Source organism: Phymastichus coffea, unplaced genomic scaffold (assembly GCF_024137745.1).
Source record: "Phymastichus coffea isolate CEN01 unplaced genomic scaffold, Cenicafe_Pcof_1.1 PCOF00063, whole genome shotgun sequence".
NCBI classification, from domain to species: domain Eukaryota; kingdom Metazoa; phylum Arthropoda; class Insecta; order Hymenoptera; family Eulophidae; genus Phymastichus; species Phymastichus coffea.
This window is the reverse complement of record NW_026706874.1, coordinates 1352813-1364509: the sequence shown is the minus strand read 5'-3', so window position 1 is coordinate 1364509 and position 11697 is coordinate 1352813. Positions and strand designations below refer to the sequence as shown.

General features: G+C 56.4%; 3 protein-coding genes across 4 annotated transcripts; 1 reads left to right on the top strand and 2 right to left on the bottom strand.

Moving 5' to 3' along the window:
• Positions 1–660: 660 nt before the first annotated feature.
• Positions 661–7567, bottom strand: LOC131667243 (extracellular serine/threonine protein CG31145). 2 transcript variants are annotated; one of them, XM_058940547.1, is made up of 10 exons: positions 7318–7447; positions 5745–5874; positions 5068–5497; positions 4312–4584; positions 3001–3125; positions 2855–2933; positions 2577–2669; positions 1798–2102; positions 1301–1574; positions 661–1114 (listed from the first exon to the last, which is right to left on the bottom strand). In XM_058940547.1, exons 3-10 carry the CDS (start codon positions 5286–5288, stop codon positions 898–900), a joined length of 1587 nt encoding a protein of 528 aa, XP_058796530.1. In that variant the 5' UTR covers positions 5289–5497; positions 5745–5874; positions 7318–7447; the 3' UTR covers positions 661–897. The 2 variants fall into 2 exon arrangements, with proteins under 2 accessions (XP_058796530.1, XP_058796531.1); XM_058940548.1 differs by lacking the exon at positions 5745–5874 and having other exon boundaries at positions 7318–7567.
• Positions 7568–7656: 89 nt separating this feature from the next.
• On the top strand, positions 7657–9092 carry LOC131667250 (BLOC-1-related complex subunit 5). Its single transcript, XM_058940559.1, has one exon. It carries the CDS (start codon positions 8138–8140, stop codon positions 8939–8941), a length of 804 nt encoding a protein of 267 aa, XP_058796542.1. The 5' UTR covers positions 7657–8137; the 3' UTR covers positions 8942–9092.
• Positions 8937–11193, bottom strand: LOC131667248 (coiled-coil domain-containing protein 137). Its single transcript, XM_058940556.1, has 3 exons — positions 10093–11193; positions 9361–9991; positions 8937–9297 (listed from the first exon to the last, which is right to left on the bottom strand). The coding sequence occupies exons 1-3, from the start codon at positions 10167–10169 to the stop codon at positions 9088–9090; spliced, it is 918 nt and encodes a 305-aa protein (XP_058796539.1). The 5' UTR covers positions 10170–11193; the 3' UTR covers positions 8937–9087.
• Positions 11194–11697: the final 504 nt, after the last annotated feature.

Here is an 11697-nt window from a genome sequence, read left to right as displayed (position 1 = left end):
TCGTGTTGACCAGGGGATTCAGGACTGCCAACAGATGCTACGCTCGTCGTCCACGTTGCAAAAAATCAGGAGTAAAAAAGTTCTTTCCAATCGTCGCGCGTAAACCGCTTACACAAGCTAAGCTGGTGCTCATGCTTTGTCACGCGTTCAGTCGCGATTGGATAACAGTCGCTTATCAGCAGAAGAAAATGCTAATTGCTGTGTTTTAATTGACACAGGTTGCCTTCGGGCGGTTCGATACTAGAGCGAAAAGCTCGAGTGACATAAATTTCTTAACAAAGGCACGGTGTTACCACCGTAACTAGCGGTTGAGTGCCGCCGTCGGCAACCAATTGTTCTGAATCGTAAAGTGCGCGGAGAAAAGAACTTGGATGAGTTTTTGGGTTGTTATTTTTATCCGGCAGGTCTGCTGGTGTCCTTGTTAGTTGATTCCCGTGGCCGTCCGCTAATACCAGCGTGGCCGTCAACTGCTCAGAGCTACAAGGCCATATTGTGGCTCATGCACTGCTCTACGATTTTAGTTAATGGAGTTTATAACGGCAACATTTTCTTTTTCTTTTTCCACTGTGGGTATCGCGTAACTCTGAGTCGTGCAAAAATGTCACAATGACGACCAATGGCCAAAGAAGGCGTAATGAGAAGCAGTAAAGGGAAAATTCGTCGCAGCATTGACAAGGAACGTTTAATCTTTGTACACATTTCTTACATTTAAACATGAATAACCGACACTTAAAAAATAGATCAACGCTTAGTCTCGAGACGGCGGGGAAAAGGAAAATGTACAGTGCGATATTTTACACGCAGATCGATCACAATGATTAATAGAAATATAAAAGCACGACAGCCTTTCTGCTTTCGCTTGTTTCTCGATGAGCTTTGGTGCGCTTCGGTGTGAATTCAGTCGGATGCGGCGGCGTTCGCCTCGCTCTTATCGTCCCGCACGACTCTGCTCCAGTGCGAACTGTGGTCGATGCACTCGCGCACGGCCTGCAGTACGACGGGAATCCTGCGGTCCAGCGCCTGCAGGTGCGGCTCCCAGAGTATCGGCGCCAGCGGGTCTCGCGACAGGCTCTCGCGCAACGCCGCGCTGAGTCTCACCGGGCCGTTGTGATACCTGAGCAGACGGGAGAGCTGTGTCGTAATCGGTTGGGCAACGAGCGGCCGAGTTGATATGCATGGAAAAAGTTGCGGACGCGGCGAGCATCGCGCGGCTTCGCTTGGCATGCGCGACGAGGCAAAGGTCGCGCTGCTCGTGCTGCTCGCGCGCGTCGACAGCGGAATTCCGATTGCAAGCGCTCACCTCAGCAGAGTGGCGAGCGTGCTCTGCCTGATCATGCAACACTGCAGCAGCGGCGACAGGCAGCTGATCTCGTCGTGGAAGGGCCTGCCGAAGCCGCGTCCGTTGTCGAGGTGCAGCGTGAAGGTGTCGTTGCCGAAGAGCTTGAAGGTCTCGTAGTGGTGTCGGTCCATGTTGCCGGTGAGGAAGTCGAAGACCGACATGTCCATCAAGTCGAGCAGCCTGCGTCCCTCGTTGTAGGGGGGCAGCTCCTTCACGAGATTGCAGTAGTCCGAGTCTACGAGATAATACGCGTATTTATAGCTGCGCTCGAGTGTCGGCGGTCTGCGGCGGTCTTTTGTGCCGGGCGATGGACGCCAAGAATACACCTGCTGCTGGGAGATCGCACGACTCCGAGGGCAGTCCCCGACTCGGCTCTCGAGGCGTTATTTATGCGCGCGCATTAATGGGAATAACTGTCAGCGGCGCCGAAGACGCCGGGCCGAGGGAGAATCACTCACCGGTCTCCCACTGCGCCTTGAGCCGCTTGTGGTAGCTGCGCCGCCACGGGTGCCGCCAGACCTTCCTCGCCACTTGGCTCTTGTCGGGCAGGAAGGCGGCGAAGCTGCCCTCGAGCATGTCCGGCGAGCCGCAGATCGCGTGGCTGGTGTCGCAGTAGTAGGTGCACTTGCCGTGGAAGCACAGGTTGCCGGCCGGGCTCACGAAGAAGGTCTTGAGGATGTCGCCGTCCGTCACCTGGTAGATCTCCGTGGTCATGTTGAGCAGGCGGCCGGTCACCGGCATGCAGCGCCGGAAGTCCAGCAGCCTGGCGGCAAGCCACAGTGGCAACGTACATCGATAACAGGACGACTCGCCGCGCTCTATCCTCGCGATCCGTCGTTCGGCAATAATGAAAGTCCCCCTCCCACGATCGCTCTCCTTTTCCTTTATTATTGATAACTGTACTTTCATCGCGCTCAATCTCGACGGCAAAGGCTGCACGGCAGCAATGGTCACTCGGCTGAGAGCACTGCGTTGGCGCGCTTATCTCGGTAGTCGCGAGCGTCGATGAGGCGCGCGCCAATTACTCGACGCTTATCTATCGAAGACAACGCGAAGAGCGCCGAGCGCGAGACTGCCGATAAAAGCTCCAAAAATATTCCACGCACTCCGTCGGAACGCTCGCCATTCCGCACGGCGCGCCGCTCGTGCGGCCGCCCCACGAGGAAGGCCTGCCTTTTCTCTATTTTTTTCCTTCGTCTTTTTGCGCGGAGATCGTTCGGCTGCTCGGCAAGCTTACCTATCCAAGTGGAACGCTGCAATTTCGGCGTTGTGTCTCTCGTAGTCCGTGAAGTAAAAGTGATTGGGCAGGGTCTGCTGCTCCCTGGAAAACCTAGAGAGAGAGAGAGATTGCATAAGTGGCGCTCGTCACGGCCGGCCAATTAAACAAACGCGCGGAGGTGCGTCGCGCGGAATCCAAAGCCGGCGCGCGCTCGCGGCGGCGGCGGCGGCTGCACCGGATGCGCAAAAACATACCGTTAAGCGGCCCGTAAGACCGTTAATTGCGCGCGCACGTACCTCATGGGCTTGAACAGCGCCTGCATCTTGTTCGGGTAGTCCATGACGAGCTTGAGCTGCGTGCCGCCCGACTTCTCGGCTGCGAACAGAGATCGGAGCGTGGCTGAGGGGTCCTGGGGGCGCGGCCGCGGACGCGACATACTCACCGGCGTGCACGATGGGCTGCGTGGCCATGAAGCTCGTCAGCTCGTCCACGAGGCCGGAGCCGCGCGGGTACAGCTCGCGGCGGCGGATCTGCAGGTGGAAGCGCTCCAGGATCGTGCTGTTCTTCCTGTGGAGTGGTCCGCGACCCAGACGCACGGGAAGTCGTTAGTTGGCTGCCGTTTCCTCGCCGGCGAGTCGGTTAACGCGCTAATATACACTTTTAATTGCGCTCTCGCGTTCTCGCGCTCTCGCGCCTCACCGTTACCGTGGCCTCTCGTCGCCGGCAGCGAGGACATTTTTCCGTTCTTGTCTTTTCTTTTGGCGACGTCGCCGATTGTCGATAACCAAAGCAGAAGAAGAAATAAGGCAGAGTCGCAGCGGTAAACTCCTTTTCCAAGCGGACGCTTCTCGTTGCTCGCCGTTAGCACGCTTCCTGCTTTCCTCGGCGATGGAAAACCGACAGCCGGGGCGCGACGTTCGCTTCGTTCGCAGACGGGCCCGCGGGCCGCCGCCGACGGCGCCCGTCGTACGTATCGTCGTACGTATCGTCGGTCGACGCTCGCGTGGCTCTCGTTATCCGCGTCCTCCAATTAGCGAGCCGCGCGGAGCGTCCTGGCTCTCGCAAGCGTAACGTGAGAATCGTGCCGTGCGCGCTCGCTCTAAATACAAGCCACGAGATTTCCCTGCTCATCGATTTTCTTTTTATACGCTAATGATCGTCGCGGCGCGCGCTCGGGGAGGAGCAGCGCGCGCGGCTCGCTGCTCGCGCGCACGTAGCAGCGAGAGAGGAAAGGACAAAAGGTGTGAAATACGAGCGCGAGCGTGACTTATCGGCGGCGGCGGCGCGGCGCGGCGGGCAACGCTATCGCCGGCGAAGGCCACGCGCCGCGCGGCCCGAGATCAATGGAGGCGCGCGAGCGCCCGAGCGCCCGAGCGCGGCGGCAACGTCCGGCAAATCTTGGCGCCCGGAGCGCGACTCGCGCGCGGGCTAAACAGAGTGTGCGAAGGAGCTGCGTACGGGGGAGAGCCGCGCGCCGCAACGCTCTGTTTGAAAGCCGCCCGAGCGGCTTCCCGAAAAACCGAGGAAAATGCGGGTTTGTGGGTCAGCGGCGCAGGCGTCGGCGGTCGCTTCCCCGAGCCGGAGCGACGCACGCGCGGTCCTCCGGCGTTCCGGCTGCCGGCGGGTGGCGCGAGCCTCGTTCTGCAGCAAATTTGCGTGCGTCAGCGCTGCGCGCGCGAGGAATTCGCTGACGGCATCGTCGTGCCGACGGTGTCGGTCGCGCGGAAACAACAACGAGCGGCAGCCAACTCACGCGAGCTTGAGTCTCTTGACGTCGGCGATGGAGGGGTTGTCGACGTCCTCCTCGGCGCTGAGCCTGACCACGCCGTCGTTTGCCGACAGATCGTCCCGGTCGAGCAGCTGCTGCAGGTCGGCGAAGTGGTCGCGCGGCTGCGCGGTCGTGGCGGCCGCGCGCTCGCTGCTCCTGCCCGAGACCTCGGCGACGGCGGCCGGGGCGCCCTCGGTCGCGCCGTTGCTCTCCGAGCCCAGCTCCCTCGAGGCGTTGCCCCGCTGCAGGAACTTGCGCCTGCGGATCAAGCGTCGGCCTCGTCAGCGCGACTGTTCGTCCCGTTGGTCGGCGTCGAGCGCCAGCGGCACGGATTCCGCGAGCTCCGCGGAGAGCTCGGGTGAAAGTGCCCTACGCGAGATTTAAATGTCGAGCAGCGAAGCGACAAGTCGGCGGTCGCTGAATAATATCGAAAAGTTTACGATCGGCAGTAAAACGGCGACATCGTGTCCCACCGGCCGCACGTTTGTTTTCGGGAAAGTCCATTTCTAGCGATCTTTACCGAGCATTTCACTTTCGGCCTGGAGGCGAGGTGGAAAAAAGAGAAAGAAGGAGAAGAGAGGGAAAAAAGGGACAAAAAGAGAAAAAAAGGCAAGAAACGGAGAAAAATGGAAAAAAAAGGAGAGAATAGAAGCAAAAAGGAGCAAAAAGGGGAGAAGGAGAAAAAAGGAAAAAATAGGAGGCGGCATCGGCAGACGTGAAAGGCCGAGAGGCCGGGCATACCTGAAATTGTTGTAGACGGTGTCCCTCTGCGGGTCCTCGGCCACTCGGATCCTGGCGTGGCTCGGCAGCAGGTGGTGCCCGCTGTAGCCGAGGTCGAGCTGCAGGTCCATGACGAGCAGGAGGGTGAAAACGACGACCAGGCCGGCGAGGCCGAGGCAGAGACGGTCGCGCAGCCGGCAGGCTCGCGGCGCCGCCGCCGCCAGCTTCATCGTGGCGTCCATCGGCGCGCGCTCGGCCTTACTGAGCGGCCGCTCGACGCCTGGCTCTGCTCCAGGCGCGCCAGCCTCGAACGCACATGGCAGCCGGCGATCCTCCGACGGCGTCGGCGATCGCTTGGCCGCAAGCTTCTCCTCGCGCCGCCTCTTGCTGCTCGTGCGCGCTGCCGCCGCCGCTGCTGCTGCTGCTGCTGCTGCTGCTGCTGCTGCTGCGTCTGCGACACGAGTGCGCTCCGTTGACGGCTTCGTTGACTACCCCCGCGACTGTGCTAGCGCGCGTGGCCCAGCTCGGGAGGAACGCGTCACTTGACGTTCTGCCAGACGTGCAGCGTTCCTCTCCCTCTCCCCCTCCCTCTCGTATCGAATGCAGCGAGCTTTGAAATCCGATCCCCAAACTCGCAGGTTCGGCGCGGAGAACGAGTTTGCCGGAGAGGCTAAAATTAAAGGCGCGAGATGCGAGACCTGAAACGATGGACGATTTGCGACGGGCGGGCGGCTGCGACTGCTGGTGGCGATGTTGGCGGTGGTGGTGGTGGTGGTCGCACGCTTGCCGAGTTGCGGAGCTGTCCGCCAGATTAGCCGGGTCCGCGCCCTGCAAAGACAACAAGCAGACGGCGCTGAGGCGCGATGCATCGTCGCTCGCGGTTGCGCAACCGCGCGGCCGAACGTCACGCGCGGCGCCAATCGAAGCGCGGCGCACTTGTTGCGGCGGGCCGGGCGTCTCGAGCGGCTACGCCGAGCATTCCAGAGCACCGGCGGCAGCTCGGCCGGCTGCGCCATCGGAACGCACCCGATTTGCAAGGCTCGCATCGTGCCGTCCAAACGAGCCTCGTCGTTTCGCTCGCCGAGCTATTTTTGCCCGCCGTATTCTTCCGATCGCGATTACAGCGGAGCCGACGTTTATTGCGCGCACGAGTGGAAAAACAAGATGCTCCATTGGCAAATGTTTGCGCGACGCGCGTTGCCATCTTGATAAGCGCGCGACGGCCTTCGATAAGCATCGATCGCTTTGATTTAGAGCGCCGGGGCCGCGTAGAAGCAGAGATAGAAGCGGCGACGGATCTGCACGCGAGAGCTCCTCGTCGCTCGAGCTTACGGGCGCGGCGCTCGGTCTTTCTGCGTCTCTCGCGGTGAAAGAAAGGCGCGAAGGAAACGCGGACGAATATCGAAAGAACGAAAAAAAGCTTGCACGCGCGCTGCGGCCGCGAGCGCGAGAGAGCGGCGAGGTAAAAAAAAAAGTGAGCGCGGGGTTCGCCTGGTTTCTCACGAAAGTTGCCCGCATTGACAATTGCGTTTCGATTTCACGGCTAAGCAGCTCGGTTTTCTCGAATGATAGTGGCGCAACGAGAGCTCGTGCGTACATAACCGGAAGCCCGATTGAATAATAACCGATGGATACTTCTATTTATTTTTTGTTTTCGGCGTCGCGGAGAAAGCCAGCTGGTTTCCCCGGAGAAAGAGAGAGACGACAAAATTAGCGCGGTCGCGCGGCGTTGGACGCGCCCGCGCGTGGGAAGCCAAGACGAGCCTCCCTCCTCGCGGCGAGATCGTTTCGGCGGCGGCCTATAAACGAGCGCTCCGGTGCAGCCGCGCGCTGATAGCCAATCGCGCTGGAACGCAGGCAGCCGATGCGCCGCGACGCCCGCTAATCCGCGATTTCGCCAGCCGGATAATAACGATTGCGAAAGTCGGGCGCGCGCGCGCGTCCGAAAGGTCGGCCGCTCCGCCGGATAACAGCTAATCGCGCGCTCGACGTCGGACGCGAGGAAAAGGAAAACCAGGCGGGCGACAATCGCCCGAGAAAAATTGCGTCTCGGAGCTATCGCGCGCGCGCGCGAGCGCGCGCCACAGAGAGAACATGATGTAAGCGCGCGGAGCTGCGATTATCCAATGTTTCTATGAATACACTCGTAATGACACGGCCGATTGGAGCTCGCGTCTCGCCTCGTCGACGCGCGTCAGATCGATCGCGGCACGGCGCGCCGTAGTCGGAAGCTCGGGCCCGAAGGAAAAAACGGAGGATCGACAGACTCACCTCTCGCCTGGTGCGCACGTGGCCGCCGCGCGCTCCGTTGGCTCGCGACAAACTGGCTTTTCCTCCGCCGTACCTTGCGCGCCACGGACCAGAGTGACGGCGGCGGTGGCGGCAGCGGCGGTGGCGGCGCTCGGGCCACGTGACTGACAATGTACTGCGCTGCGATCTCGAGCGCGAGCGACGAGCTTATCAGCGCCCGACGACGACATCGATTCGTTAGCTCGGCCGTTTTCGAGCGGCCGCGGCTCTCCTATCTGCTCGCCGGGACACAGCGACGACGCGCGGCCACGCATTGGCTCGTCGGAGCGCGCGCATCCTCCTCGACGGGGTCGCGGCCGGATCCGGCCGATCGTCCGCGCGGTCGAGGGCGTAAACTGGCTTCCGGCCCGGGCGGATCGTCCCCGCGACGCGGGACAGGAGGCGCGGCGCCGAATCGCGCGAGCCGACGCGGCCCGGTAATCGCGGTAATTGCAAGGCTCCGAGATGCGAACCGCGACTCGCTTCCGCGACTCGCAATCTTGGCGAGAGATTGCACCGGCACTCCGGCTGCGATATATAATTTGGCCCCGCGGGACTGTCGATTAATCGGGCGACGAAACTCACTCCGCCTGTGCCTGTGACGCCGCCCGCGGCCAAATCAAATGGATCAGCGCTGTCAAACGTGGCGTCGCTGCTCGCGCCCGCGCGCCGATGGCCGCTCGGCGCAGATGGCACCACTCGCCCGGCGCTGCTGTCATGCGGCAGGGCCAAACAAAGGCAAAAGTGTCGACGAGTTATCGCGATTGTCGTTGAGCGTACGCTGCAGTCCGAGACCCGAGGCATGGGTTCGGAGCACAGCTCCCAACTGGATCCGTCGAGGGAGGCCGCGCGAGGCGGCGCCAAGTCCAGCAGCCCGGCACTGAGACGAGGCAAGAGTGTGCCGAGTCGCGAGAGTGTCGCAGTGGACACGCCGCCGAGATGTATCAGTCCGGGCCCGAGCATATGCAGCGACTCGGATTTACCTTACATATCGTACACGGTCAACAGGCCGATAGGCGATTCGCCCAAGATGACCAACAAGCAGTCGTCGCAACTCCACCGTGGCAAGAGCCTTGGCTCTCAAGAGGCCAAAAGAAAATTTAGTCAGAAGAAAAGTGCCTCCGACAAGATACACGATATCGTTGTGGTTAAAGCTGCCGCTTCGGATCCAAGTACGGACAAGGATCCGGACCTGATCAAGCTTCAAAACATTCCCATGTTTCTGCCCATCATGCGGGGAACGCTCAATCTACCCCCCAGGGTGAGGGATCCCGAAGTGCTTGAAAGACTGGATCCCTTGGGGTTGTACAACTTGTGCGCAAGATACCAGCATCACTTGAACAATTGTGCACAAATCGTGGCCAATGAGCAGAATGTACTTTGCACAAATATGGATACAGAATTGAATAGAATGATCATTGTTGCCACCGAGAGGCAGAAAAAGTTTGCCAAGTTTGCGGAACAGCTGGGCAAAGTGCACGAGCTCAGTAGGCAACTCAACAAGTGTCACATGCAACTCAACCAGACACTGGAGAGCTTGGAAACATTGAACAATTTACTACCGATAGAGGAGAGGCTTGAGCCCTTTGTGTGGACTACAGGATAGTTTTTTCAAGTTTACTCACAGAGAGATACTTGTTTACGTTATTTTTTGTATTTAACAGAAAAAAATTATCTTTGTTTCATACGTGTATATAATCTTTTGCACACCATATCTACTTTACTTCTAGTGTTCTATATAAAAATAAAACCTTAAATATGTAACGAAGACGCGCTGTGTTGCTTAGCTTTCATTTGCCTGTAAGCAGCTATCACTTCGCTCTGCTGCTTCTCCAATTGGCGTCTCTCACCTGCTGGCAGGTCTTTGCGTTTACCCGTTCTATCCGATGCTTTGATGTTCTCTTTCTTTGACGAGATGTCTTTTTTGAGAAGCGCGTTCAGCAACAAATCATTGTATTTTACCTGTTAAAAGTTCAATAAATTAATTTACATGTATAAATTGAAAAGCAAACTACGATTGCATACCTTACGAACATTCTTTGGAAGAGTTTTCAATTCAGGTGGAGCATGGGCAACATCGCCAAATTCAACTTTGTCCTTAAACACTTTAAACTCATCGATATCATCCTCGAGTTTCTTTTCCTCCTTTTTGCGTAACTTTTCTTTTCTCTTTTGAGACTTGCTCAACTTGACGGTATTCTCTCCTTCAACCTTCTTCTTCTTCTTATTGATATTCTTGGCTTTAGATTTTAACTTCTCAATCTCTTCCAAATCACTTTTAGGTTTTTTTACAATTCCTTCGATACAACCAGTTTCAGTATTACGCTTCACATCCACACCATACTTATTCTCAAACTGTGCCTCTTTGAGAAAATTCTCAGTTTCCCTATTGACTCTCTGCCAGAACTGATGTTGAGTTTCATCGCATCTCTGATTAAAGATTGGTACTACTTTTTCCGGCTTGGCTTTTGGATGACGCTTGAGAGTCTGCTCAGCACCAAGAGTTATCAACTTGCAACCTCTCTTCTTCTTTCTCTTCTTCTGCACTAAAACTCCACTCTTAACAGCGTTTTTGAGCTTGATTACGCGTTCTAAACTTTTGGGGATGTCTTGATCATCGATGTTCTTAGGCGGTGCATTAATTACCAATTTTAATCTGAAAGAAAATGAGCAAAATAAACATTCCACAGACTTAACCTAAAAACTTAGAACGAACGCGAGAGGGAAGACGGGGAGAGGCGACAATCGATTACTCACTCGGATTCTCGTTTGGCTTGCTGCTTGAACGGATCCTTAACACCATGATGCTTTTTACCAGGTATCTTACGGCCCATCTCTTATACTACGTCCTATGGCGGCACAACCACATTTGCCTTGCTTTTTATTTACTCCGGAGTGGTGTCAACACGTGCGTATTCTTCTCGATGGATTAATAACAACTCATCGCCGCTGCTCGCGGAGTGTGGCGCTGCTACGTGTGCTGCACCCATATCTGCACTTTAGCTCTGCACTGGTGTACGAAGGCGAAGCGTGCGCCAAGGAGCGAGGTTTCGCAATTCGAATCCAGACATTGCAGTTACGACTTTACGAGTCCTCGATGACATCAATGGCTGATAAAATCGCGATGATTAATTTCCTCGGTAAAAACTACGTTTTAGTTTTGTCTTCCTGTTTATGCTACTATTTATCGTGCTACAAACTGGTTTTGGATTGCGATCCGTGCGCGTCACGGCTTCTTGTTGTTCAGAGATTGATTAGATCGCGCCGTCATGACCAATTAGTTTTTACGCCAATTACCCTTTTTTCAGGCATTAGGATCATCCTCACGTTACGCACTTTTATGCTAACAATTTGAACTGTTACGTGTAATCAATAGAGCTCGATTGTTCTCGATCGAAGTACGAGTAAATTGGTTTTCCAGTTTTGCGTAACACACTCAAAATCATATCGAGCGAAAGAAGTTTCTATATTTTTCGTAACGTCGATTTTCGGATAATTACTGTTTGCTTCTTCGCATTCGCGTTATTTTTGAATTTATTGCACATGCGCATCATCGGCCGAACTACACCTCGACCTCGCGCGCCATCATTATAGTTGACGACTGCGGGCGCTGCGGCAGCGGCAGGCGTGAGGCGGCTGGCCAGAGAAATGTCGAGCAGCACTGCAGCACCAGCTGAAGCTGATACTGCAATTGCGCTGGGATAGTTTTCAAAACAAACTGCAAACCACTGAAGCTCGTAAAGGCTAAGTCTGTCGTTGATAACGTAAGGCGCGCGCAGTACTATCGGGTTGTGGTTGTGGTTTTGCGGAATACGAAATAGCCGCTCGAAACAAAAATACATCGGAATTATCAGGAACAAGAGGTTAGTAAACAAAGATTCTTTTTCCGGCGACGTGCGCCACTGCTTCCCGATCGTTATATTTTTACCCCAGTGGTTTAATTATAGACTTGAGTAATGGGCAATCGCACTTGAACGCACTTGAAATCAATAGCTGCGCTCGATCTTCATTGCAGAGCGGATATCGAATGTTGAATGTTCGACGTCCGACAGCCATCCATTACGGATAACGATTAATGTGCTCATACGTGTTATTGGCTTTGCAGGGCGCAGTGGAAATGACGAAACTGCAGCATCTCGGACCACTACTGCTCCGCGCGTCTCGTCGGAGCGTTCGGGGATTCGCCTCGTCGAAAGACGAGCCACCGGACGACGGCGAAGATCCATCGAGGAGAAAAGCAAATCGGCCGACGTACGTGCCGGAAGCGCCGAGCAGCGCGGACAACATAACGGAGCCGACAACTTGTTGCATGTCCGGCTGCGCGAACTGCGTGTGGATCGAGTACGCGGAAAAGCTGAGCGT